This window comes from Zootoca vivipara, chromosome 9 (assembly GCF_965207765.1).
Source record: "Zootoca vivipara chromosome 9, rZooViv2.hap1.1, whole genome shotgun sequence".
In the NCBI taxonomy this organism is placed as follows: domain Eukaryota; kingdom Metazoa; phylum Chordata; class Lepidosauria; order Squamata; family Lacertidae; genus Zootoca; species Zootoca vivipara.
Genome location: NC_142592.1, coordinates 36765670 through 36793200, shown reverse-complemented (window position 1 = coordinate 36793200; position 27531 = coordinate 36765670). Strand labels below are relative to the sequence as shown.

The following is a 27531-nucleotide window of genomic DNA, read 5'->3' as shown; positions in this document are numbered from 1 at the left end:
ATGCACCCCTTCTACCACCCTTTAGAATGCCTGTGTCTGCCATTCTGCTTTACCAGTTATCCATCAGCTCTAAATGTCCTGCAAATGCTTTGAGGGTTTTCTTGATTGTGATTAAGTATAATCTGTGGGGTGGTGTCTAGTAGCCTCTATCTCCTTCCTGATTCTGTTATGTCATTCATTAAGAGTGCTTAGTGCAAATGTACCCTTCATTAGCATGCACAGCAAAACACATTCCCATATGTTCCCCTTGCAGGCTTTTCACATTCCTGAAGATATCTATTGGTTGATGTCACTTGCCGGGTGGACCCAGTCTGCTCAGTCTTCTCTTCCAATCCCCTGGGGAGTTTTCTCTCCCTCTCTTTTCCAGATGCCAGATAGCTAGATAGCTAGATAGATAGATAGATAGATAGATAGATAGATAGATAGATAGATAGATAGTGACTAGGATAGTTAAATGCTGTTAAGCATTTAACTGCATAGACTTGTTGGCATAAAAATGTCTTCAAGAGATGCCTAAAAGTCAAAAGTGAGGATGCCTGCTGAATCTCTGTGGGAAGAGTGTCCCACAGCATGGAGCTGGTGACCAAAGTATGTGGATAACTCTACTTATTGATACCTCCCAGGTGCAAACTGTGAATAAAACTGTGTTGGTGCTTTAAACTTTTTATTTAAAAAATATGCTATGCCTAACGAAATGTGGAAAATCCAAAATCCCTGGTAGTGTCATACCTTCTTAATTTCTAGAATTTCATTATTCATTTCACCTTAGAACATTAAACTTTATCTTAATTTTATATATTTATACATTTAACCACCAAGGTATTTTAGGATATTAAGGCTACAAACATGTCACACTTACCTGACAATAAGCCCCGTCGAACATTACAACACTTGAACACTCTATTATCACACTGTAAGAGTGCATCTATTTTTGGCATATTGACTTTCCATAAATAAATGTGAATAAAACTCAATATATTTTCTCCGTAAGTGCCCCGAGCACAGAGATATTTCTTATGTTATCTCCAGCCAAGCTTCATGTGGCTTTTAAAAGTACACTTCAAACCACTCTCCTTCCTGCAAGCGTCAATACAACAACATTGTCATGGCAACAAGGCCCCTTTGCTCCAATCAAATCAATTCAGAAAATAAAGCATGGTGATGACATCACAATATGTACTGACATCACACAATGTTGGGTGGTAGGGAGGGGAGAGGATGGGGTGACAGTGGTTCTACTAGAAAAATAAAATGACATTGTCAGTATAAGTGTAGCAAAATAAAAAAATTCCTTCAGTAGCACCTTAAAGACCAACTAAGTTTTTATTTTGGTATGAGCTTTCGTGTGCATGCACACTTCGTCAGATACCACTTCTGACGAAGTGTGCATGCACACGAAAGCTCATACCAAAATAAAAACTTAGTTGGTCTTTAAGGTGCTACTGAAGGAATTTTTTTTATTTTGCTTCGACTCAGACCAACACGGCTACCTACCTGTAACTAGTATAAGTGTAGATTAGACTATAGCTTAATGTACCTTTAAGCTCATATAGCTGTAATTACAACGCATTTGATTTCTCTTAGGAACAGGAAATAAATGATCATATGAAAATAAATAATTGACCTCAAACCAAATGAATTTAGTTAGTTACATGTTGCATTTATAGAACACCCTTCGTCACATCTGAGGTGATCCCAGGCTGGTTACCAACGCATAAAAACACAAAACTAAAATAGAGTGAATAAAAGTGAAAATAAAAGGTAAGTGGTTACTGCAACAGCATAGAGATCCAGTAACAAGAGGCAACTGAAACTGGGTAACTGGGTGGGGAAACTTCTAAGGGCCACGTATCAGTGGTGGGTGGAGTTGGAGGCAAGAAAGTGGGCGAAGCAACAAATGCAAATTTAGCCTTTGTACAGTAGTTTCTTTCTGCATACATTCTCACACCATTCTCTATCACTGCCATTCCATGCCCTTACAACTGCTCCTACACTCCTGAAGTAGGAGTATGCACAGGTTTGTTTGCCAGGCATGAGAGAGGAGTGGTGGTGGAATACTCTGAGCATGTGCCCATTTCACAGTTTAAATTCACTTAAATCGTAGTACTGTCAGGAATGCCACTACAGGAATAAAAAGGAGTTTCCTTCTGCTGCCCTGATGTTAACGAAACATATTTACTTGGGAAAAGGCACAATTTTGTTGTATAGATGGCTAATACAAGTTTTAAGGAAAACTTAACAAAACGGTTATGTAACTACTCTCATACACAGCTGCTCCAATGAGTTTTTTAAAGGGAAAAAAGTGGGGAGGAGATGAGGAAGGATGCAGTGATGACCAGCCTCACTCCCACACCAGCCCAAGAACTGTTGTTGTTTAGTTGTTTAGTTGTGTCCGACTCTTCGTGACCCCAGGGACCAGAGCACGCCAGGCACTCCTGTCTTCTACTATCTCTCCCGCAGTTTGGTCAGACTCATGTTAGTAGCTTCGAGAACACTGTCCAACCATCTCATCCTCGTCGTCCGCTTCTCCTTCTGCCCTCCATCTTTCCCAGCATCAGGGTCTTTTCCAGGGAGTCTTCTCTTCTCATGAGGTGGCCAAAGTATTGGAGCCTCAGCTTCACGATCTGTCCTTCCAGTGAGCACTCAGGGCTGATTTCCATCAGAATGGATAGGTTTGATCTTCTTGCAGTCCATGGGACTCTCAAAAGGTCAGCAACCTTTTTCAGCCATGGGCCGGTCCACCATCCCTCAGACCATCTGGTGGGCCGGACTATATTTTTTTTGGGGGGGGGTGTGTGAACAAATTCCTATGCCCCACAAATAACCCAGAGATACATTTTCAATAAAAGCACACATTCTACTCATGTAAAAACACACTGATTCCTGGACTGTCCGTGGGCCGGATTGAGAAGGTGATTGGGCCGCATCCGGCCCACAGGCCTTAGGTTGCCTACCCCTGCTCAAGAGTCTCCTCCAGCACCATAATTCAAAAGCATCAAGAACTACTGCCACTTTTTACATCTATTACCCTCTAGGCATCTAGGCATTCCTTCAACATATGTGGTATAGTGGTTAGAGTGTCAGATCAGGACCTGGGAGACCAGGGTTCAAGTCCCACTCCCCATGGAGCTCATTGGGTGACCTGCTGAGGCCAACTACTGCTGCTCATCCTGACCTACCCCACAGGGTTGTTGGGATTAAACGAGGAGGAGAACCATGTACTTCCCCTTGAGCTTTTTGGAGGAAAAGGTGGGATATAAATGCAATAAGATAAATAAGGCCTAGCCTCCACTGCACCGAGGCCAACATTCGTTTTGCCCTGTTAACAACCAAAGTGACACTCCAGTTTGGGGAAAAAGCTCACAGAGCATGACCAGAATTTGTCAGACGTGTCATTTCACGCTTGCAGGAGCTTTCCTTGGGGGGACGGGGACTGCACTTAAAAAAGAAAAGAAAAGACTCCAGTAAGGTGCAATAAACAAAATCTACCCTTATTCCCTTATGGGGTACACAAGAGCCCTTGTAGAGTCCTTTGTAGGTTCTCCATTGGTAGGAGAAAATAACAGAGGCCAACCAGAGAATATTGAGAAGCAAAGCAGCTAGTAAGCCTGATCTTTATTGAACTGTTGTAACAGGGTGCTCCCCTCTCACGCAGGAGAAAGGAGGAGGATCCAGAACCATGGTGTGCCCACCCTTATATAGGCATTTAAATTCCCCACCCTGGAGTCCAAGACCACCACCCCAGATACATAATACCTATACCGTATCACAGAAAAGGGTGGTCTACAACAGTACACTGTATGTTGTTTTATCTGCCAGGCTATCTGATAATCCCTTCTCTGATTGCCCTTCCTGCCTGGTAGTATGGCCATTTCTCTGAGATGGTATTCCTGAGACAATGGGAAAGTTCCCTCACCCCCTCCTTCCTTGCAGAGAAACATTTTGTCAGTTTGGGAGTCAAAAATGGTTTCAGGGCTGCTTCACACATGTGGTCTATACATTTGTGTACCTGTCTGCTTGGTACATTGATGAACATTCATTATATATATATATAGCCTTAATTTTTTTTATTTCAGAGGGGAGGGGGGCTAAGCTCGGTAGGAGGGCCCCAAGCCGTGCATTTAATGCTCCAGCCAAAGGACGTCAAACAGCAGAGCAGGAGTGGAAAATACGGGGCCAGGAAGACCACTCAGGGCTAGCCAGGTTTATCTGCCTCGCTACGAGACAGCTTCACACGCTGCTGAGTCTGACCCTGTTAGAAATGGCTGGATAAATGGTTTCTTTTGGGGGGGGGGGCGTATGAGCGTGTGAGCCCTGAGAGGTCCCCACAGCTAAGGACCTCCCCTGCCCCGCGTTCTGTAAAGCGGCTTGCTCCTGCAGCGCCTGGTCACTCCAGTCTTCTCAGTTGGTGGTGTCGGAGCGCGCGCGAGCGAGCGTCCTTTGCGCACCTCCGAGTGCGCCTTTCCGAGCGCGCGGAAGAGCTCGCGCGCTGAGGCTAAGGGCAGGAGGGGGCGGCGGAGGGGGCGGGAGCGCGAGGTAGTCCCCCCCGCCGCCGCCTGCTTCCCTCCTCGGCTTTGCTGAGGCCGGCAAAAAGCAGTAACAGCAGCAGCAGCAGCAGCTGCAGCCCCTGCCGCCTGGTTGGCTTGCTGCCGCGCCGCGTACTCGAGCCGGAGGCTGCTTTGCGAGAGCCCTGCCGCACGCTCCAGCCAAAGTAGCCGGCGCTGGGCTCGCAGCAGCCGAGGCAGCCCTGGCTCTCGGGGGAGCGACCCTGTGCATGCTGCCACACGCATGTGCGAGGAGCGAAGACTCCGGGATCGGAGCCGCTGCCTCGGCGGGCATGAAATGTGCGCTCCTCGGGCTGGCGAAATCGCCCAGCAAGAAAGGCGCCGCTGAATGGCCGAGGGGGGAACGGGAGGAAGAAGGCGAAGAAGAGCCGGCCGGAGCCAGGAGCCCCAGCCGCTGCTTGACCAGCATGCTAAGGAAGGTAAGCGATAGATGCGGCGCTCCTCTCTCCACAGCCGCGAAGGGTCGCCGAGGCTGAGAGGAATCCCCGGGCAGCAGCTGTGCCTCTTCCTCCCTCTCGGCGCCGGCGAGGCTTCGCGTTCGGAATTGGCGCGCTTCGGGGCAACGACATATGGGAGCCTCGTTTGGTTGAGACCCAGGGAAGGAAAGGAGGGCCGCCGCCACCTCTCCGTGCGGTTGCCCCAAGGCAAATAAAATGGGGAGGTTGTCACACGTTACTGACAGGGAGGAAACACCGGAGAGGGTACATTGCAGAGGGGGCTTTTCCGTCGGCTCTTCGGTGTCTTGACGGCTAGTGGTGTCTCTCTATTTCAAAGGACAGTGTGTCCCAAGCCTTGCGAGCAGCTCTGTGGGTCATACGAAAGCTGTGTCTGTGTGAGCGAGTGACCCGGCGCCCTTTTACCATTTATTACGCGCACGAGACGGATCTGCTCTGCTCTCCTAGGCGTTTTTGCGGGATCTGGCCGTTAGAGCGCGCTGTTTCCCCAAAATCTCTCCCAGTTCCTTACACTACAGTGAGGAATCTTTGGGGGTTTTTTTGGGGGGGGGGGTGTTTCCCAGTAATTCGGCCTCAAGTGGTACCTTTCTCTAGGCAGATGTCTATCTTCAAATATGTGCCTTTCTTGTCGTGAGGGGGTTGTTGGTAAGGCAGTTAGCGAAAGGTATTCTTTCGGAGCCATCTGACCTGACTGCTTCACCTCATTTTGGATGTTGGCTGTGTTTTCGCTCAGGGCTGAAACAAAACCTCAGGCAAATCAATGGGCAAGGCCCAACAGCCCATAGATGGTGTGGAACTGGAGCCCTACCCACCTGTGCATACCACTGCTTGAGAGGAAGCATCCTGGGTTGTGGGATGTGCATGGTTCACTTGCCCTGTTTCAGGCGTGAACATGGGCAGTTGTGTGTATCAGAGGAAGCACCTTGTGAATGTTGTGCAGAAGCAGTTCATATGCTATGTGGAAGTGGCGCGGAAGTACTTTTTGGCCAGCTCCTGCTGTGACTCATGAAGTGGGACTTCCAGACCTTGTTCATGATTTTTCTCGTTTGTAATATTCAAATAGGACCTGCAAGTGCTCCATTTGTAGCAGGGTTTAGGGTGCCAGTGAGTAGCCAGCCTCATTTCCTCCAGCAGACTCCATTCCACCTCTCTTGGTTTTCTGGGTTTTCCCCTCCACAGCAGACACTGAGCACTTTCTGGTCACTCAGCATCTGGGTATGTGGGTTTTTGTTTTTGTTTTGCATTTGCTTTTTACTTCCCTTAAGTATTTTTTGTACTTCCGTAGACCGTAGGTTTCGCCTGAGCATGCTTGTTTTCCACTTGCCCCAGCACAATCCTACCTGCACTCAGCAACTGAGTTTGCTATTAGAAGGGGTGATAAACCAACTCATTCAGAAATAGTTCCCCAGTATTAAACTTTTAGCAAAATGATGGTGTTAAGGGTGTCCAGAGAAGCATTTTGCATGTAAAAGAAAAAACACTGCTCTGCAGTTGAGTTTTGAGGTGTGCCCTGAAGCCATATGCCCCGCAGAGCTGAAAATTTCAACAAATATAGGACCTGTGATGCTTGGATGTCTTGAGGTAAGGAAATGTCTCAAATGACACCTGGCAGTCCTAGTAATTGTAAACACTTCTGGAAACAATTGCTAACTTCCTGCAAGGAATTAATGTGCTTGGGTATGATTCTTAGCACAGCTATTGCCCAGGTGTGTGGTAAGGTCAATGCAGTTCCCTGTTATTCCTATCATGACTCTGATGTCATCACTGTGATCAGCATTGTGCCAACCTCCTTTGTCTTTCAGTTGTGTACAATCATTCTCAGTTGTTTCTAGTTAAAGAGCACTCAGATGTGAATCTAACAAGTGCAGTGATTCACAGAACTGGAAAGTGTCATGGGACCTGGTAGGCAGGATGGTCAGATGTAAAAGCTGGGGCTGAAATTCCCTCTTCTACATCACTACTGAAGGCGTGCAGGTCGGAGCTACCCTTGGCCACTCTTACTGGGAGGTTATCTAGTCCAGGTCTGCTCAGTCCAAACTTAAAGCCTCTGATCTGATATGTGCACCCAGCAGTTTCCTTAAAACCATCTAAGAAAAAAAAAATTCTGAATCATGGGATGAGAGCCACTAGTGTGCCATAAGTGTGTCACCAGGATGCCAGGAGTCAGTTTTGGGTGGAAAAATTGATAAACACTAGGTCCTGCTAGTAAAAGATGAAGTAAAAAATGTGGGGGAACCTAAGAGGAGTTCGGGTTTATCGAACAGGATTCTGAATTAGAAGTTGAATTGCAGCATCACCTGAAGGCGTTTTTAAAAACACCTTGACTCTTGTAATCTTACGTAATATTGTATAGCATTGCAATGTAGATTTGTGCATGCTACTTTTATTATGGACCTCCTAGTTCACCATGTTTGCTGTAATCAATCCCATGCATAGCATGGAGCCAAGATTGACTGAATGCCACCATTACACTTTTTATTTGTGGCAACTGCACTTGCTCACCTATAGGACTGTGGGCTCCATTTTGCAACTTGTGTTTGAAAAAAATCCACTGTGCTGCTTGAAATGGTTAAAGCGATATACAGTACAACTAAACCTGTGTCGATCTTGCAGCTCCTACATCACACAGGAGCTAGTCAGAGGGAAATTGCAGAGGTTTGCATTGGATTATTCAACATAAGCACTTTTTGAAGTCAGTAAGAAGAGCACAACTGTATGTAGCTACTCTTTTGGCTTGAATCATGATTGATTAAAGTTGCCTGAGATTGTTTGGTGTTGGGGTTCAACAAAGCCTTCCATCTGACCACCCCCTCATTTCTGCATTTGCCTGATAGTAAATCCTGTTGGTGTTGAATCAGATTGCTCCCCAGTAAATACCTATTTAAGCTTGGAGCTGTTGGGTAGCGAAACTTTCCCATCTACAGCAGAAGCCTCTCCTCACTACAGTATGTGCTTTTAGTTGCCATGGAATCCTGTACTTAAACGTAATGTTAGCTGCAGCCTCTGAGTCAACTTCATAGCACATGCTATTGTTTATGGCTCTTGCAAAGCTTAAATAAATGAAAGTGTTATATTTCTAGGACTTCAAGTAGGCTAAGAAGAATCCCTTTCTACATTGCACTTAAACACAGAAGAGGCACTGACAGCAGCTACTTGATACAGGGGTTGCATTGATGAAAGCAACTTGCCCTTGCCTTTGCTGAGCCAAAGAATAAGAGCTGAGAAACTGCCGTGAGCTATCTTTAGGGATTGTTGGTGTGTGGCAGTTCTGCCTGCATCTGTTGTTGGTTGCGTGGCCATGAATTATTTCACTGGCAAAACATCTCAGGCAGGAAGATAGTTTATTAGATGACAAAACTTTTCAGTGCTCGTTTCGTGTAAAGCTTGTCGTAATAATAGTTTTAAGTAGAGAAGCACAGGAGATCTTAATGTTCATTAAAACTGGCAAGCAGAAATGTGAAGAGACACCTGTTAAGATGAGTAACAGGCAGGTTGGAATCTTCATCCACAATGACATTTTTTTGTACAGAGAATGGTGGCATAGTAGCACCCAAGTTTTATTAAATTTAGTGGTGTTCCCACAGTTGGCAGAGATGGAAGCTGAAGTGGATCAACCACCCATTTTCCTGTTGTGGTTACATGTGGATAATCCTTATATGCACAGGCGCTAACACATGATTTAGGGCAGATTATTTAATTATTTGGTTAATGCAGCCTTCACCAAAATCTGGTACCATCTAGGTGTTTTGGAGCTGCAGCTCTGTGCTAGCTACTTTTTGGAAATTATTATTATTAATCATTACATTTATAGATCACTTTTATCTCCTAAAGATCTCAAAGTGGTGTACATGGTTCTCTTTCCTCCCATTTCATCCTCACAACAACCCTGTGAGGTAGGTTAGGCTAAGAGACATGGTGATTGGCCCAAGGTTCACCCAGTGAGCTTCTTGGCTGAGTGGGGATTCAAACCTTGCTTCCCCAGGTCCTAGTCCAACCCTCTAACCATTATACCACCCTGATATCTCAGTGGTAGTTTTTGTTGTGTGAATGGTGCCAGGGATCCCTTGGGCGGCTTGTGTTGACCCCCTGAGGTCCATGGTCCACCAGTTGGGAACCACTGGTTTAAAGAAAGAGTTCCAAGGAAGAAACATTTCTTTCTCTCTAACAACAACTACTACTACTACAGTGAAAAATTGTCAGCAGTGTATTCCAAAGTATCATGTCACACAACCTGGCATTGGATTAGAAAGGCTGTAACCTTTGCTTCCCGTTGTGAAAAGTGGGCCAAGTTTCTGTGTGGTTCTCAGCAGTATTTTGAATTTTGAATTAAATGTTAGCAGGCATAATAGTACTTTGACTATGGGGATAACTGCTTTTTCTTTGCCTCCAAAAGACATTTTGACAAGCTGAATGAAAAGTGTAATATAAAGACTCTGTATTGCATGATGGACTATTATGCAGTAAAATAGAATCCCATAGTTATAATGTTCTCATTTTTCTTACACTAATTCATGCAAACATGTGAAGTCACATGTGCTATACAGTAGTTTTCCATGTTTCTCCCCCCCCCCTGTGTGCTATTATTTGTGTTTTGCTGGATGTAGCAATTATTTGAAAGGCTTAGTAGCTTATAGCAGCTCGCAGGGATGAGAAGGCTCTGTTTTTCACAGTTATTCTCACAGAGTTAATTGCATCACTTCGTAAATGCATTCAGTGAGCTCAGGCTGAAATGTGACATTTTGTATTAGACAGTTCTAGTCTGGTGTCTCAGCAGGCACACGGGCCCTGCTGCTCTGAGGGAATTATAGGTTTGTCTCTCTTGGCAAATGTGTTTGGGTTTGCTGCAGTGTTAGTAATTCCATCCCTTTGAGGACTGAAGTATGATTGGGCTGGCTTGCTTGCTTTGGTAGGAGGAGGAAGAAAGAGGTTGTGGGTAGTGCGAGCAGCAATAAACATTAAACAAAATATGTTTTCATTGTGGGCATTGTACAAACGGATGTTTATTTCAGATTGGGGGGGGGAAGTATTTTTGTAGTTCTGAAACTATTACTATGCAATGTGAAAAAATTTTTGCTATTGGATTTTTTTAAAAAAATCATATAATATTTATTCTGTTTAGTTGCAGGTAGGTAGCTGTGTTGGTCTGCCGTAGTTGAAACAAAATAAAAAAATTCCTTCCAGTAGCACCTTAGAGACTAGTTTGCACACGAAAGCTCATACCAATAACAAAATGGTCTCTAGGGTGCTACTGGAAGGAATATGCATTATAACACAGTGGTACCAGATGGCGTTGTGGAGTTCGAATTTGCCAACCTGATTTCTCATACAGTACAGAGTTTACAACGTGTTTAACTAAAATGCTTCTTTGATGTGTCTAGATCCAGCCAGGGTGAATTACATACAACTCAGAGGCTATATACCCCTATCCAGCTGAATGCCAGTAACCCATACTCCAGTTGCTTTTATTTTTCCTTCCCAAATTTTTCTACCCACTCTTCTGGCTAGCTGTACCTGCAGCCAGTCAGAGTCTCCAGTCTAGCACTCTGCAAGCTACACCACTCTTTTGCACTGGGATTCTCTTTACATTCTTCCTGGCCCCCTTGAAAATAGGTGTCAGGGTCAAATTGGTGTTTGAATTATGACATGTAGAATTGTGACCTGGATTTTAAATATGGTTTGTTACGAACAAACCTGTTGCCCGAATTATCAGGGGTATTAATCAAAAGATTTTCCCCATTGGTGATTTGACTTTCCTTTCGATCAGTGACTGATTGGGAGATCTGAAGCACCTCTTACATGACTCATAGGGTACAACTCTACAAAAATTGCATTGCAAATCAGAAACATTTTGAAGGAATTTTCATTTGCATTTGTTAACCTTTTGGCCACGCTTAGACTGAATATAGTTTGCCAAAGTACTGATGAACCTGGAAGAACAGAATGAATGGCTCAAATGATCACATAAAAATAAAATGCCAAAAACCCACATTTGGATTTGGTTCAGACTTTAATGGCCAACAGGTTCCAAAGAGGAAGCACTTAAGAGTATTGATAACACTTAGGGGAACCTAAGGTTTTCATGGCTGCTTTTTATAATTAAAAAGCTGTTTTAACAATTTAATATGTGACGAGAATAGTAACTTTGAATAGATGACTATACTAGGCTGGACCCTGCATACCTTGAATATGATCTACTACCCTTTGCCCCAACATAATCTATTACAACATAGTATCCCCATCCAACTTCCATCCTCTCTCATCACTAGCCATGCTGGCTTGGACTGATGAGAATTGTAGTCCAGCAACTTGTTGAGGGCACCACACTGGTTACACGTGATCTATTAGGCCCACTGCTAGCCCATTTGCAAAGCTAAGCAGGGTCCAGTATGATTTCAAATTGGATAAGGAGCAAAGTGCTGAGATTCCTGTGTTACAGGTGGTTGGACTCTCAGAGTTCCTCCCAACTCTACAATTCTATGATACGCTCAATTATTCTGTTTGTATGCTTAGTTCATACAGGAAGGGTACATACAGCCATTCACACTGGCTTCTAAAGCTATAAAATTTCTGGAGATTCAGCAAATCATGGCTGGTCCTCCATCATCATCATCATCATCATCATCATCAACAACAACATCTTAGTGGCATCAGTGCACTTGGTATTTTACAGCAAGTGTGGGGACCTTTTGGCCCTCCAGATATTGCTGAATTACAACTCCCATCCTCTTGGCCAATAACCATGTTTTCTGGAGCTAATGGGAGTGGTAGCTCAACATCCAAAGAGATAAAGTTTCACCACACCTGTTTTACAGGATAAGTAAAAATGCCATACAGATTTGGAAGGAAGAGGACAGAAGGAGAGAAGGGACAAGACTAACAAGGGATAAATTGGAGCAAATCTACTTTAATGTACTTGGCCTTCTATGCCGTTGAGTAAGAAATGGGCAATGGGATAGATAGGAAATTGCTCCTTTTGAAGTGTTTGAAATGCCTTTTTGGTTCCTAAGACAAATATTGATTTGGAATTCAGCATTAGCATGTGCTTCTCTTATTTAATTTCCTAGTCCTTGATATAAACTTGGTTATAACTAAATCACAAATACATTTTTCATTAATTCACTTATGGCATGTGATTTAGGTATTGTTGTGATACAGCTCTGGCTTATGGAATAAGTATGTTAAATTTGTAATGCAAAATGATGTCTTTGCCACAGCCAATATATGTAATTTAAGGGTAGGAAGATAAACCCGTTTGCTTTTAAAAAGTAGATGGGAACATTTTCTGTTCTCACCCTAGAATACCAAAATAAGCCAACTATGCAGAAACCATTATACTGTGTGCTTATTTTCCCACAGCCTGTTGTTTATGCAAGCCATACCCATAATTGCCTCAAGACTTTGTGAATTGTTCATGACAATTTCTCATTGCTAAGCGATCACTTAATATGGTTAAACTGCTAAGCTGAAGATAAATGACTTAAATTATTACAGAATAATAGCACATCTGCTAAGACCCTTCTAGTACTGCAGCAACAATAGACTTGCAATTGAAGAGGAATTCTTCATCTACAAGAAACATTTTGTTAAGCTGTAGTATGTGATTTTAGATATAGATGATTAACAACAAAATCTCCCTTACAAGATAAAATATGTTTCAGTTCTGGTTTATTTAATGAATCCCTTATAAACAGGGCTGAGGGAGGAGAGGTGCCAAGGAAAAGGTCTATTGCATGACATTCTAAGATCCCGAAGGAAATTAGGCTCCAGCCTCATGTCTTGTTTGAGTGTGTCCCACCTCCAAATACAGTACAATATGTAGTGGAAGTTTTGATGCAGAGATTTCCCCTCCCTCCCCCAAAGTGTGTGTGTGTGTGTGTGTGTGTTTCAGTGGTACAGTACAGTTCTATAAGTAGAATGTATCATGTGAATACTTGCATACAGTACTTAAATCGTTCTGGGTGGTGAAAGTCTTGAGCTGCCTGAATCATTACCATGATTTTGCCACTTTAAAATGTGGGAGGGATCAAGGATATCTCCCTGCAAATATGGGTGGCGTAATGAACTAGTGTATCACCCAATATGCTGTGACTAGGCCTTGTCCAGGAGCCAATGGGCTGCAGCCTGCAACAGGCTGTTTTAGTGGGCAGGTCCGGGGGGGGGGGGAGTCAGACCTGAAAGAGAACCTTTTCCTTCTGATCCACTCCTAAACAGAAGCTTTAGCTTTGCTTATTGCCCACATACTAACCCACATTTTAGAATCCTTTACCTTACTCTAGACAAAGGTTATGTTATGTACGTACTAAGCTTGGATCTTAGAACAATAAGCAAGTAGGATCCTAGAATGCAACAACTGATTGGCTTGCAGGAGAAGACCAATCAGGCTCCAGGAGGAAGTTAATCAGCCTATTAGGCTGGTAGGATTGTAGAATGCAACAACTGATTGGCCTGCAGGAAAAGACCAATCAGGCCCCAGGAGGGAAGCAGAATCAGCCAATCAGATGGGACTCATTGTGTAAATAATGTACTGTATATAAAAGCCTGAGGTTTGGGGGGCATTCGATTCACTGTTTTACAAGCTGCAATAAAGAGCATGAAGTCACTACAGGACAAGTATATTTTAGGTTAGTTGCTGGTCTCTGCAGTGTAAGACTTTCTACATTCCTCATAGCAATACGTGTGGCTTATCATTTAATTCCAGTGTTCCATATTTCTGTCACAACTTTTTCATTGCAGACACTTTAAAGCACTTGGCTGGATCAACAGGAGAGGTAAGCAGGGGATCCTTTCATGGATATTAGGGTGTCCCTTCAAGGCCCCAGCCCATTTTGGGGACTAGCACGTTTGCCATACAGTCAGGTAACAGGACAGGCTCACAGTCATGGTTCTTATGGTTGTGGGCCTGAAATTCCTTCAACACTCCACTCCCCAACATGCATTTGGCATGCAGGCTGGGCCATGGTACTAGTTTGTAGTAAGACTGTCCTGTGACTGGATCTTCAGCTTTTGCTACACCAAACTCTGCTAGCATTCTGGTCAATGAAAGCTGTGGCTATTTTTAAAGCCACTGTAGGCAGTCTGTTCTTACTTACATTCTCCATGCCATGCTGCGGGCACAACCATTGCTTTTGTAACAGAAGCTAAAGAACATGTATAGAGTGAGGCCAGGTGACCATCCATTCATAGCCACAGGGTACAGAAAGAATTTGTTCTAACTCAGGGGCAGGTAGCTTGTGGCTAAACTACAGTTCCCTTAATCCCTTACTAAGTTTGCTAACTAGAGTTTCCATAACCCCTGACCATTGGCCGTGCTGGTCATTATCTAATATTTCAGCAAATGTGCCTGCAGGAGTTGTGAGATGCATGCAAACATAAGTTTGTTACAGTTTATAAGAAAGTACCGGTATCCACTCCCCCCCCCCCAGTAAATAGTCCTTTTACTACAGTGGTTGAACTTGCTAAATCAAACGGCTCAAATAAAAAAAAGCAAAAAGAAAGGAACTTGGTAGTTAGCTTGAGCTTTAATTGCTTGTGGAGTTTGTACTTCCTTACACATTAATGTTTTATTATCCCACCTGAGGAAGAAGCGTAACATTGAGCTGAGTGCAGAGCTTATAAAATTAAAGTTTTGAAATCTGCATGCAGAGCTTTGTGCCTCCACCGGCGGTTCATTTTTAGCATCAGAGTAAGAGTTCTCATTAGAACATATCATTCAGTATGTTCTACCAGCAGAGAGAACTGAGAGTAGGCAGGTCCTTTCCATTAGTTCTGTTACTTTTCTTATAAATCCTGATATTAAAAGTGCTCTAGGGATTTACAGTGGAATAAAGCCTCGCACCAACAAAATTTCAGCATGCTCATGAATAACTGAGCTTCCTGAAAATGTGGCCTTGGTACAATAAAACTTGAATAGTGCTTGCTAGATAAAGCAGTTCTATGGGCTGGATGAGGGCCAATAAACTGACTGAATCCTGGCAAGATGGAGGCACTGTGGGTTGTTGCCTGCTTTGGATGGGGTCGTACTCCCCCTAAAAGAGCAGGTTTGTAGTCTGGGGGTGATCCTTGATTCACCTTTGTTGCTTGAGGCCTAGGTGACCCAAATGGCTAAGGGTGCCTTCTACCAATTTCTGCCAGTAAGACAACTGAAACTGTTCTGGACTGGGATAGCCTGACCTCTGTTGTTTATGTGCTGGTAGCCTCCAGGCTATGAATCCCAAATCGGAATTAAGATTGCCGGAAGAAATATCAACCTCAGATATGCAGATGGCACAACTTCGATGGCAGATAGTGAGGAGGAATTAAAGAACCTATTAAGGAGGGTGAAAGAGGAGAGTGCAAAATACGGTATGAAGCTAAACATAAAAAAACTAAGATCACGGCCACTGCTCCCATCACCTCCTGGCAACTCGAAGGGGAAGAAATGGAAGCAGTGAGAGATTTTACTTTCTTGGGCTCCATGATCACTGCAGATGGTGATGCTTGCTTCAGACTTCCAGTTCGTTGTGGAGGGAATGGCAGCGTGCTCCGTGTCATCTGAGTACTGTAAAGGATGACATGGTTCTGGCTGTCAGGGCTCCGGGGGAGGGTGCACCAGGGCTAGGCACCCCCCCGAAACCCCCCCACGGTTGAGTGGGGACCCCAGGGGTCCAACGGAGTGTTGGGGAACTCACCAACCCCGACCTCCTCACCGCTGTCATTGCGAGGAAGAAAGGAAAGAGGCTTGAGCCCGCTCACGGCTTCATTGCACCCTACAGCCGAAGCCACATGCTGTCACTAAGCAGCGAATTTTCCAATTAGAGGTAAAGACCAAATAAAGCTTTAAAGAAGAAATTGGATTTAAATTAATTGATTTGGCAAAACAGGAAGTCAGCTTTTGTTTTCTGCGGACAGGCTCTGCAAGGGGACTTTTTGTGAAAAGCAATGACAAACCTAGACAGCATCTTAAAAAGCAGAGACATCACCTTGCCGACAAAGGTCCGTATAGTTAAAGCTATAGTTTTCCCAGTAGTTATGTATGGAAGCGAGAGCTGGACCATAAAGAAGGCTGATCACCAAACAATTGTTGCTTTTGAATTATGGTGCTGGAGGAGACTCTTGAGAGTCTCATGGACTGCAAGAAACCTATCATTTCAGGGTACTCCAGAATATGCCTCCAGCTGGGAACACTATGGTTTTCATACAAATGCATTTGTACAAACTCATGGGTTTTAATAGTTCCCACATGGCCAATTTTGTACATATTGTTCTTCATTGCTAAGCTCCCTACACTATTATCACCTGGCTACTGTAACATTGATCCACATTCCTGTACAAAAAAGAACCCCCTCTGATGAAAATCTATTAATACTTCCAAAACAACTTGAGATCACCCACAGATGATCTTTGTGTAAGCTACAACAACTATAATGTGGATTCAGATTACAGCAATTACCTGAGAGCAATAGAGGGTTTTCTTTCTGTGTACTATACTTCTAATTATGAAGTGCTTGATTACTCTTGCTATGCCAGGAAGGCTTTTTAGAAAGACTGTTCTCAAGAACTGACTCAATTTGCCTTTTTTAACAAAGTGGTTATCGTTTTTTTTTGTTCTTTTTTACTGTGTTGAACCCAAGGCCAACAAGTGATTAACCTGTAAAGTGCAAAGATAAAGTGTCTTGTGATGGGCTAATATATGTAAACTATCTCATTTGCCTTTGGAGGAGAAACCACATTTCTTCTAATTAGATCATATTATAATAACATACCGTTTTATCTAAAAATAAAACTTCAATTCTTTATTATTCTTTTAAGTTGGCTACCATGCAAATAATCCAGTCAACTAGGTCCTCAAATGCAATATTGTAGAACCACAGCATAACATTATACAGGAAGGCAGCTGAATCAGGAATACCATGGTTTTCTCCTAGCAGAGAGTGGGAGAGGCAAACGTAAGTTCACTTGCAGGCTGCCGTCTTTTCCTGCAGTATTCTTTGATGTCAGGACAGACTTTTCAAAGCACGTGGTTCAGCCTGTCACTTGAAATAGCAGACTGATGCATTGTTTTGCAAGGAAATATATGTGTGAGAAGGTTTTTAGCCTCCTGCTTTACTTAGCATGGCTGTAGTACTTACCTGTAATTGGTGACAGTGAGTAAATCCACTTGCAACAAGGTGCCCCAGTCTACCCTTTCATAGGCCAAGCTGGAGTATCTCCTGCATGAGGAAATACTAATTTTGAGAAAGCATCTCAGCCCAGCACCTTGGAATGTTGAGGTGTTCTTTATGCATAAATCATCAATGTACAAAGGCCAGCACAGTACAGTATTGGGTCAACTAATGAAGGGCACACTGAACACTGGCAAGGAGATTGGACTTAATATAGCTTCTGGTTATCTTATCAATCTCTCTATCAAGAAAACTGTATCACCCATCCAATTTTAATTTGCTGAAAATACTGTGTCTGATAAGTGTGTGTGTGTGTGTGTGTGTGTGTTCTGTAGCTTGTGCTATTAAAATTTTGTGGGAAATACTTCAAAATTTGGCAGGTCTCAGAGAAATTGCTTCATGTAGCAGCAAAAATTGACAGTTATGGGATATCAGCAGTCACTATTGCAGTCTAGCAAAACATGATACCAGCAGAACCAAGCAATTCACTGATCACAGCACAACCTCTAAATATCTATGGGTACAGCCATAGAACATAATTATGTGCTTAATTCACATAACTCATAAAACGCTGCTGTTGTCGTTGTCGTATAAGTAGGTTGCTCTACCAGAACTACTGCAGAGTATAAAATTGTGCTGCACAACTATTAGCTACTATACTGGGCCAACAGAATGAGTAAAGTATGTTATAGTGAGAAACAATGGTTACAGTTTTCAAACTAGCTTTCAAAAATAAAAAAAACCCCAACTTTTAAAAGTTAACCCTAGTGGTCCTTAAGATCTAGTTTTGGTTCAGGGCTGAAATGTGGAACCAGTGGGCCTCCAACTGGACAACCATTCCCAGCGTCACTGACCATTGACAATGTTGTGAAGGCTATCTGTATGGTGCACTCAAAGTAGTTTGCACCTCTATAAAATGTCCCATGATTATGCATTACAGCTCTGGATTTTAATATCATAATAATTGTGGTAGACATGACAAGTTAATAATTTTACAAGGCATATTTCAAGGGCATTATTCAGGGAAAAGGAGCCAAGATGTAAACAGAGTAGTGTTAATTTCAAAAATTCAAGGTGTATCAGTGTACTAAGAGATTTTCAGTATGGCTAAGATCTGCAAATTCCAATCGATTCTACTGCTGTTTGAGGAAGATCTTTGTTGTCAGCGTAACAGTTTTTCTTTGCATTGGCTCTTCCAGCACCTGCTGAGCTATTTGTATTAACTGACTGTTGGGGCTTCAGACAAATGGATTATATACCTGTGGATATTGTGCTTCTGTAGAGCAAACTCCCACAGTGGCTGTTCAGTGGATGGATTAAAGCATGTACTGGCAAAATTACATGTAAGCTAAAATAGCGGGCTTGGAACTTTCAAAGAGTGGTATCTCTTTATTCAAGGCACTCTCTACTATGCATTTAAAGCAGATTCAAAGCACATTATTTTCCTCAAAGAATTCTGGGCACTGTATTTTATTAAGGGTTAACTTTGTGAGGGGTAAGCTACAATGCCCAAAATTCATAGAGGGGAAGGATGGGTTTCAAAGGTGCTTTAAAGCATAGTGTGTATACGATTTCAGTCTACTTCCCAGGTAATTTGCAGTTACTAAATGTGTGATCCTCCGCTACTAAAATCTGTAGTTCATTAACAGTGCACCTAAAAGATATGCTTTTTATTCCACTACCACATTAAATAGTCTCGTTGAGATTCTCCAGAAATTATGGCATTAAAAAAAAACAACACTCAGAACTGATGCCATGTGACGATAGATAGCTGCTCTGTGATAAGAATTCACACCTACAATACATTTTAGATTTCATTGTAAATTGTCAATTCAGTCCTTCAGTGTGTCTCAGGCTGTCTACATTACCAAGTAGATGGTTCTTTTTCTCAATTTGGATCAAAGCTGGTTTAGGGAAAAACTAATCCAAACACAGTATTTCATACGGAACAACAGGATAGATATGAAATGTGGTTATCATTTCGTGTCCTTCACTTCCCAAATCAGTGATGGGAATGCTTTGAATAAGGAGCATTATAACAAGAAGCCTTTGCTTCTGATGTAAGCTATACACATTGTGTCACTGGCTAACCTAATGTGCAGATAAGCTAAATTAAGCAGAATCAAACCTTGGTCTGAATGCTGCTTGACAAGCTTTAATAACAACTGATGAAACAGTATGTTTTTTTACTAACAACTTAAAGATGTGCATTTTGGCTGTGATCCTAAGCACATTAATCAGCAAGATGTGTCCTCTTCAAGTCAATGTGTCTTTGCTCCAGGATGCTGTTATCTAGATCAAGATGGCTCATCTAAGATGGCATGGTGTCACACAACACATTTGATCCTGACAAGTACATACTGTAAAATTGACAAATCTGCTTTTGGTTCTTAGTTATAACCCACACAGTATTGCAGTTGCCTGTCAGAACAAGTATTACAGCATTGCCATTGTGTTCCTCTGATTTTGTCTCTATTCTGGGATTTGATATTGCTCATAGCGCAACTTATAACTTCAAGAAGAGGAAGAAGATAAAATAATGATCTCAATGTTAGTATTGTGTAACTGTAGAGGTGCTAAGTCGATTGCCTGTGTGGTGATCAATAATATGGGGAGTTTTTATTTCATCGTATCTTCTATCCCGAACTGAAGGTGTTATGATGATAATGTGTATTATTTGTATAGACCAGGGGTCGGCAATCTCTGGCCTGTAGGCCAATGTTAGCCCACCAAGATTTCTGATTTGGCCTACAAGGTCTTTCCCCCCAGAAGCACGCTTGCCTGTTAACCATTGAGTGTGTGACATCGGCTGATGGGCAGGGTTCAATTCTGCATTTGCTGTGCATGCCAGTTTCCCACAGGGAATATTTGCAATTCACTTCTAATGGAGGCCTGGGATTTATAATACCGTGTTTCTCATATTATAAGACACGTCTTATATTTATTTTTTCCTCAAAAAAACACACTATGGCTTATTTTCAAGGGATGTATTATTTTTTTCCTCCTCCTCCTGCCGCGGCCGGCATTACTGCTGTGCCTATCACTATGTCTTATTTTCGGGGTATGGCTTATATTCCTTGAATGCTTAAAAATCCTGCTATGGCTTATTTTATGGGTATGTCTTAAAATATGAGAAACAGGGTACATAGGTATCACAGACTGCCAAGGACAGCTAGGTTGATACAAAGGCTGACTACAGTATGTGCCTTGTCAGGGTTTGTTTTTGTTTTTGTTATTGTTATGCCAGTTTGCATTAGAGATCACCTTAAATGGGATAATGGTCCTTGATTAAAAACCAGTGAAATCTTTTGATAGGTAAAAGGGTTCTGAATGTGTAAAATAAAAAGGAATTCATAGTCTGAGTGGCAGAGCTTCTGAAGGGCTCATGTGAGAGTCTGTATCTGGGAGCTGAAGCAGCAGTATCTGCCTGTGGAAGAAGCAGAAGCCAGAGTAGAACTGAGAGGTCCCAGTGGCAGCAGGCAGTGGCTGTGCAAAGAAGAAGATCAGGAAGCTGAAATCACAGAAGGCTGAAACTGAGGAGGTCTACAGGGAGAACAAGACTCCAGCAGCAGCCCTCCAGAACAGTAGGAGTCAAATTGTCAGCTGTTGGCAGTTGTTCAGAAGAAGCAGTAAGTTGTACTGCTAGACAGAAGGCAGTATAAACCTGTGAGTTGGCTGGGGAGGAAAAGATAAGAGGAGTTCGCTATTGACTTAGACTAGGAAAAATATCTAGGTAGGTTTACAGAAAGTGTCATTTAAAAATCTAACCTGCAAATATATTATGATATTTTGTATGTTTTAATAAATAATGTATTTGTTTGGCTTTTAAACTTAAGTCTTATATTCACCCCTCTCCTATTTAATAAGTGTTTAACTTTAAAGCTTTGCTTTTTTAAAAAATGGATTTTATTAGCATGCTGGGGGACAGATTCATTGAATAGTCATATGCTGATGCTGTCTTGGCCAGAGGTGAGGCTACTAACCATGTTCACATTTCCAAGCCCTGACTTTTTGAAAGCAAATATTTGAGCACAGTGTCAAAACGTCAAGACATAACAAGCAGCTGTCTTGTAAGCAATGTTTGGCCCATTGCCACTGCCTTGAGTCCCTCATCAGATTCCTTTCGACTTTCAGTGGCTAGGGAGAAGCAAAATGGATGAGAGAAAAAGTGAAAAAGGAGTTGGTCAGGGCTCCCTTGAGTATCATCCCCCTCTGCCTCTAGCTCCGACAATTAATCCCTGCTTTCCTACTGCAGGAATCTGAATTATAAATATATTGTAGAAGAAAGCATGGGAAAATAATATCACTAGTAAAAAACAACAGTTTAAGGGCTTTGGAATATGATACAATTCTTTGCTAAAATTAAAGGCTACTTGCCTTCTTAAACAATGAAGCTGTCAGACAAGTCAGAGTAGAAATATATTTCACACTGATTTTCCTAGATATATTTTCTCCTGCAGCTTCTTTTTCTGTAACAAATGAAGAGAGAATCCAGTCCTAAATAACTGCTTCAAGATAAGAACAGATTACCTTCAGTTTGGGAATACTTCTACAAGTACTGTATTTATCTTGCCAGGAAAAGATGTTAAAGCCCGTTGGTGATTTTGTTAATCCATAGAGAAAAATGGAGGCTAGTTGTCAGTAAGGATGAAAGTGTATTACATATATATGTAAGAAACTGGGCTTGCAGCAGTACATCTCCATTAGCTGCTTTTTTGTTTGAATTTATAACATCATCATCATCATCATCATCACTAAAATTTATATACTGCCCTAGACCCGGGGGTCTCAGGGCGGTTCACAGAATAAAATCAAAATATAAAACCATAAAATACATAATCAAAATAAAAACAACCCAACAATCCCCCCCACTATGAAAAAACACATTTTAAAAGGGCATAGGATGTCAATCAAATCAACCAAAGGCCTGGTTAAAAAGGAACATTTTTGCCTGGCTCCTAAAGGTATATAATGAAGGCACAAGGCGAACTTCGCTGGGGAAACCATTCCACAGATGGGGAGCCACTGCAGAGAAGGCCACTTCTTGTGTTGCCAACAAGACTCCTACCCTGGGCCTCAGATGAGCTCTGCACGGGCCTTTGTTGGATGCCTTTAATTGAGGTTCCTCATTGCAGAGGGTTAGACTAGATGACCTGCAGGGTCTCTTCCAACTCTACAATTTTGCATGTTCAGACCCAGATACCTCCCCCCTAAATACAGTCATGGTGGCTACTTTGGAATCTGCTGGATTGATTGCTTCTGTCAACAGGTGTCTTTTGTACACGAGCTGGGATCACAGGTAAGACCTCTCCCTTACAGCAGGTGCTTCTAATCTCAGATCGTTACATACAGTGCAGATACCAGGTAGCCTGACATCTGGCTGGTTGATAGGGGATCAAATACTCATTATAATGCACATCAATCTCTGACTTTTGTCTTCTGGGTTTCTGGGGTTTTTCCTGTTGTTATTCTGTCTCTCGCAGCTACAATAAACCTACCATTAAAATTACGGACTGGTCATTTCTTTGTCAGCGGGCAAATGGACAAATTTAGCAGGGGATCAAATACTTTCCCCCCTCACTGTAAACACACATTTGACTCAAATTTTAGTTTTGGTTTTTGGCAGAATTTAGGCCACAACTTTATTGATTACAGAAAAGAGAGTGGTTGCATAGGCTCTGGTTCGACTAGCTCCCTGCACCCTTGCAAGTAGCGCTGACCCAGAGCTCCATCATAGGTCACCCAAGGGTGAACACATGAGGTAGGTGAAAAGCCCGGGAACAGACTCTGTTAATTCCCCAGATGCTCCCCTGGACTCAGGCACGGGTACAACCCTCTTTCAGGGGTTGACCAAACCAAGTTGAGTCCCTGGATTCCTTTAACGGAATACCCTTAACATAGGTATGGCGAGACTGTTCTCCCATCTCTATCACCTGAACCAGTGCCTATCCACAACCTTACAAGTTGTGATGATTTGGTATGCAGCAGGTGAAACCGAAAGCCAATCAGCCAAGTGGGGAAAATTCCTGCCGTGCCCCTGTCCTAATGACAGACGACACACAACACACGAAGGCATAGCAAGGTCAGTCGCAAAATGCCCTAAAAGTAGGGAGAGGTGGGCGGGTGTTCCGATGCACGAGCCGAAAGAGGAAGCTCTGGGTCATGTGCATAGGGTAGGTATAGGTCCCTCGATCCGTTTCAACTGCACCCCATTGGCCAGATTATACACCCAACAATGAGGGACCTACCTATCAGGTGTTGTGGCTATCCAATATACCCACCCACAACCAGGAGGTCAGTCTCCAGGTCTCGCCGCAACACGTGCCCTCTTTTAGGAAGGACATGATATATGATGCTATGAGTCTGTCTAAGCAGTATGCGTGCTGATTTCGCCCAGTGTTTCTGTCAGCCACAATTGCACTTGACAACTTTTTCCCCCTTTGATTGCCTTTCTCTGAAATCTATGAGACAGCATAAGGTCAACCCATTTGCTACCCTGTCTTACTAACAAATGTGCCTACATGTTGAAATAAGCACTGCAGCCGTGATGAAAGATGTCTGCTTCTAATAGGTATCAGTTTGTTAGTGTAGCAAAGTGTAGGCACCAGTCTGACAATTTGAAGGCTAATGTTGCAGAAGAGTCATGCATACACCTCTTAGTGGTGTCTAGGAAACAGCATTACCCAATGTTTGACCATTCTCATACACCTACAAGAATAGGGCTCCTCCCAAAATCATTCTTGTATACAGGCAGATAGGAATTTAGAGTTGCAGTGAATTAGAAACCCTTGTTTTGCCTACTATGAGGGTGAATTCTGTTCTGGTACGGTTGTTGTTCCAAGCAGCAGATCCAAGGAAATTTCTGGTGATAAAAGCTGGTTATTATAATATTATTCTGTAAGAGAGCTAATGGGGAGAAGAGAGCAAAGGGGTGAGAAACTTCCCCATTAATTTATGTAAAGAGTGTGGAGCAACCTGGTGTAAGTAGACACTGGAGGTTTGCCGCTACAGAGGGGTAGAAAGAGATGGATGTTAGGGACTGGGGTTTTTTTGTTCCTCACCTCTGAACAAGAGTTTGGAACAATATCTGAAAATGTAGAAACTCCTAGATGAGGGTTATAAATTGGTAATCTGGCACACTGCCAGAGCTATTTTAAGATTGCTATCTGTGTTGTAATGGCCAAAGTCCTCTGGGGTTGTTTGTATATTTTAACAAACGAATGTGGTTCCACCTCTTCTTACCTAGGTAATAAATTTTCCTGGGAAGCTTGAAAGCACCCCCAGAAGAACAGGTAAATATTAAGTCAAGTCTTTTATGTTCGTCCTGGTTCTATAATCAGCATGATCCAGGGCTGGTCTAGTGGTTGCCACACCTTTGTATTGCATAGTTACATACTGTCTGGAAGTCACATGACTGGACTGAATTGAATTTAATTGGTATTGCAGTCACTTGCAGCAGCTCAACCTATCTGGCCATCAACTGCAAATGCCACCCATGAACTTTGCCTCCTTAGGAAAGCAGACTTCGTTTTTGTGTTACAGGTTTCAACTGGTATTACCTGACGCGTTGTGCTGTTTGTTGTAGGTACTAGTGCTAGTATAAGTCATGGTCACAAGCTGGTGTGCCTTGTGAAGGCAAACCCAGGACCCTGAAATAATTCTTTTTGACCAACCAAATGGCAGACCCAGACTGTGATTCAGACGAAGGCTTGAAATTTAAAGCAGAAGACTTGTGCAGATCTGCTGGTAAGGAGTTAAGAAATTATGGTGGTGGTCCAATGTCTTTAAGACACCGAGGATTCTCAAATTCTGTCAGAATCATGAATTTGATCTTTTGGTCTCTGGTAAAAAAATTGTGCATTTTATTAACCTGCCGTTTTGTTTGTTTTAATGCAAAGGAGTGTGTGGTTTTGTGGGGTGGGATGAAAAAAAATCCCAAAAAAGATTTTATAATGTCTTTTGTTATTTTTAAGGTTCCCTCTCCCTCTCCCTCTCTCCCTCTCTCTCTCTCTGTGTTTGTGTGTATAAACATAAACACACGATTTAAATATTCAATTTAATTTTCAAAAATATATATTTGCCATATAGATGTAGTGCCCTCTATTGTAGATTCAAAAGCACATGTCCATATATGAACCATGCAGTCAGAACACATTTGCATATTACCTTGAAATAATTGAGGATACTCAAATCACTAATACATGTTTGCCTGAAGCGGGAAAATGCATTGCTATGAATTGATCACCAGGGCAGTTTTACTTTTTTTCATGCTCCAGTTGTATGTTACCTTATACCTTATACCAAGACTTGAAGAGACAGTCAAAATCAAATTACAAATAGGAAGATTATCTCATAAAAAGTACTGTCGTGGTTTACAAGCCTCAGTTCTGCTTATGATGGCCTGATAATATCATGAGACCTTGGGGTGTTAAATGGATAGATGTTAAAATGAAGTGATTGTCTATAAAATATAACTGCAGTGATCAGACAGGATGGCTGGATATCCCATGCCTTGTTGTGTCCTGAATTACTTAACTACTGTAAGTGAGCATGTGCAAATATTGGTATCTTTTGATTAAACTGAAATGTTTGTATGTGCATGCTCATGTTATGGGAAAAGATAAATGACCCTTTAAACATTTTCATATGAGACACTTGGCATGATGACTAAAATGTAAGGAAAATGCTACTGAAATGTATCTGAAAGTATAATTTTTAGGATGCCTACTATAAGAACATAACATATTATTGTGCAGCAATTACAGTAGTCTGTTATTAATGAGCTTTCAAAGTTCTCCAAATTATTCTCTCTCTCTCCCTGAGGTAAAGAAAGAACATGTAAAACAGCAAGAAAACCAGAGAGAAACAGTGCCATTACAAATTGTGCATAATTTTTCATTAAGGGTCTTGATTTTGCTGGGTACTGAATACTCATCACATTGACTTGTGTGGTTTGACCTCATAGGATTAGAAAATGTGGGAAAGAATATAATAAAGGTAATCTATGCTTTTGCATGTACTTTGTTTCTAGTAGCAATGTGAAGGATACTTTTGGTGACTTTGCATCTTTATGGAGCAATAGGTTCCATGGGGTCTATGGATTCTTAAGCACTAAAACCTTGCTGATTTAGATGAAACATCTAAGGACCCATTTGCAAAAGGAAATGTTTGTTTTCCCTTAGGTACTACAGCATGTTGTGCAGGGCTGCATGTGACATTTTCTTTTCATCCACATCCAAGTTGAATCTCATGCACAAATTACTTTTCTGTTTACATCTTCTGTGCTGCTGATAATGCCAAGGCTGGAGGTTCCGATCCCCGTATGGGACGGCTGCATATTCCTGTATTGCAGAGGGTTGGATTAGATGGTCCTCAGGATCCCATCCACCTCTATGATCTATACATGTAATTTCTAATTCTGTAATGCCCGAGTTGACTTACAATATTTATTTACTTAGGTGATTTAGAACCAACTCATTAAAACCAACTCCAGAGCAGGATGCAACATAAACATATATTGTTACACGACACCCCAATCTCCATGAGCTGGATATTCCAGTGGTTTCTGTCACTTACCTGTTTCCTTTTGGGAATAAGGCACAGCAGAGATTATGGTATCTTTATAATATATGGCTTATTTGCACATATATACAACCTGAACCTAAATGAAGGGATTTCAGAGCATTCACATCCCAAGAGGGTCCAGCCTCCTCCATACGCTGCCTCATTGGATTCAAAGGACAGCAAAAAGCCATCCTCTGTGTCTCTTTCTCATCCTGTCACCCCCAGCTCACTTTAAGTTCTGTCCTGCCTTCTTCTCGCTGCTACCCAGTTCCAAGCCTACGTCATTCAAAGTTGAAACCCTAAACCTGGCCTTTGCCTCTGTCCACTAGCACCCAGCAAAAAAAGGCCCCCCCTACTTTACATTGCCCTCTGATGATTCACTTGATGAGCCATCATTGGGCTTTGCCCTCTGCTGAGCTGGCTTATCTTGTCAGCATAACTGAATCCAGGGGTTTTCCGTGTTGGGCAAACTTTAATCAAGCCTTGATTAAGTCTAACTTTTACTAAATTCACAACACATTTAGGTGGATTTTAGCTCCTCCCCCCTCCCAACCTAGCAACTCATAACATTTTGATATACTGAAACATTATTTTTTAAAAAATTGAACCACCACAACAATAGATATATATTTACTGATTTTGAAATTTACTAATGCTCTGGTGCGGGATTTGATCATTGAAAACAGTCCTTTTTCGTCAGTCGCAATTATGGGATTCACAATTATGTTCATGGGATATATAGCCTTTCAAGGAAAAGGCTAAAGATACCTTTGCATAGGGCTGACACCACCAGGAGGCTGAGTGAGG

At 42.4% G+C, this 27531-nt stretch overlaps 1 protein-coding gene across 3 annotated transcripts in view; it reads left to right on the top strand.

Annotated features, from left to right (window-relative positions):
• Positions 1-4407: 4407 nt before the first annotated feature.
• Positions 4408-27531, top strand: part of TMCC3 (transmembrane and coiled-coil domain family 3) — a 90348-nt gene continuing 67224 nt past the window's right edge. Inside the window, exon 1 of one of the 3 annotated variants that reach the window (XM_060279706.2) lies at positions 4408-4984. In XM_060279706.2, coding sequence (XP_060135689.2) covers positions 4775-4984 — 210 coding nt within the window. In that variant the 5' untranslated portion in view covers positions 4408-4774. Of the gene's footprint in view, positions 4985-24608; positions 24907-27531 lie in introns of those variants that run through there. The other 2 variants (XM_060279705.2, XM_035126850.3) reach the window with 2 other exon arrangements.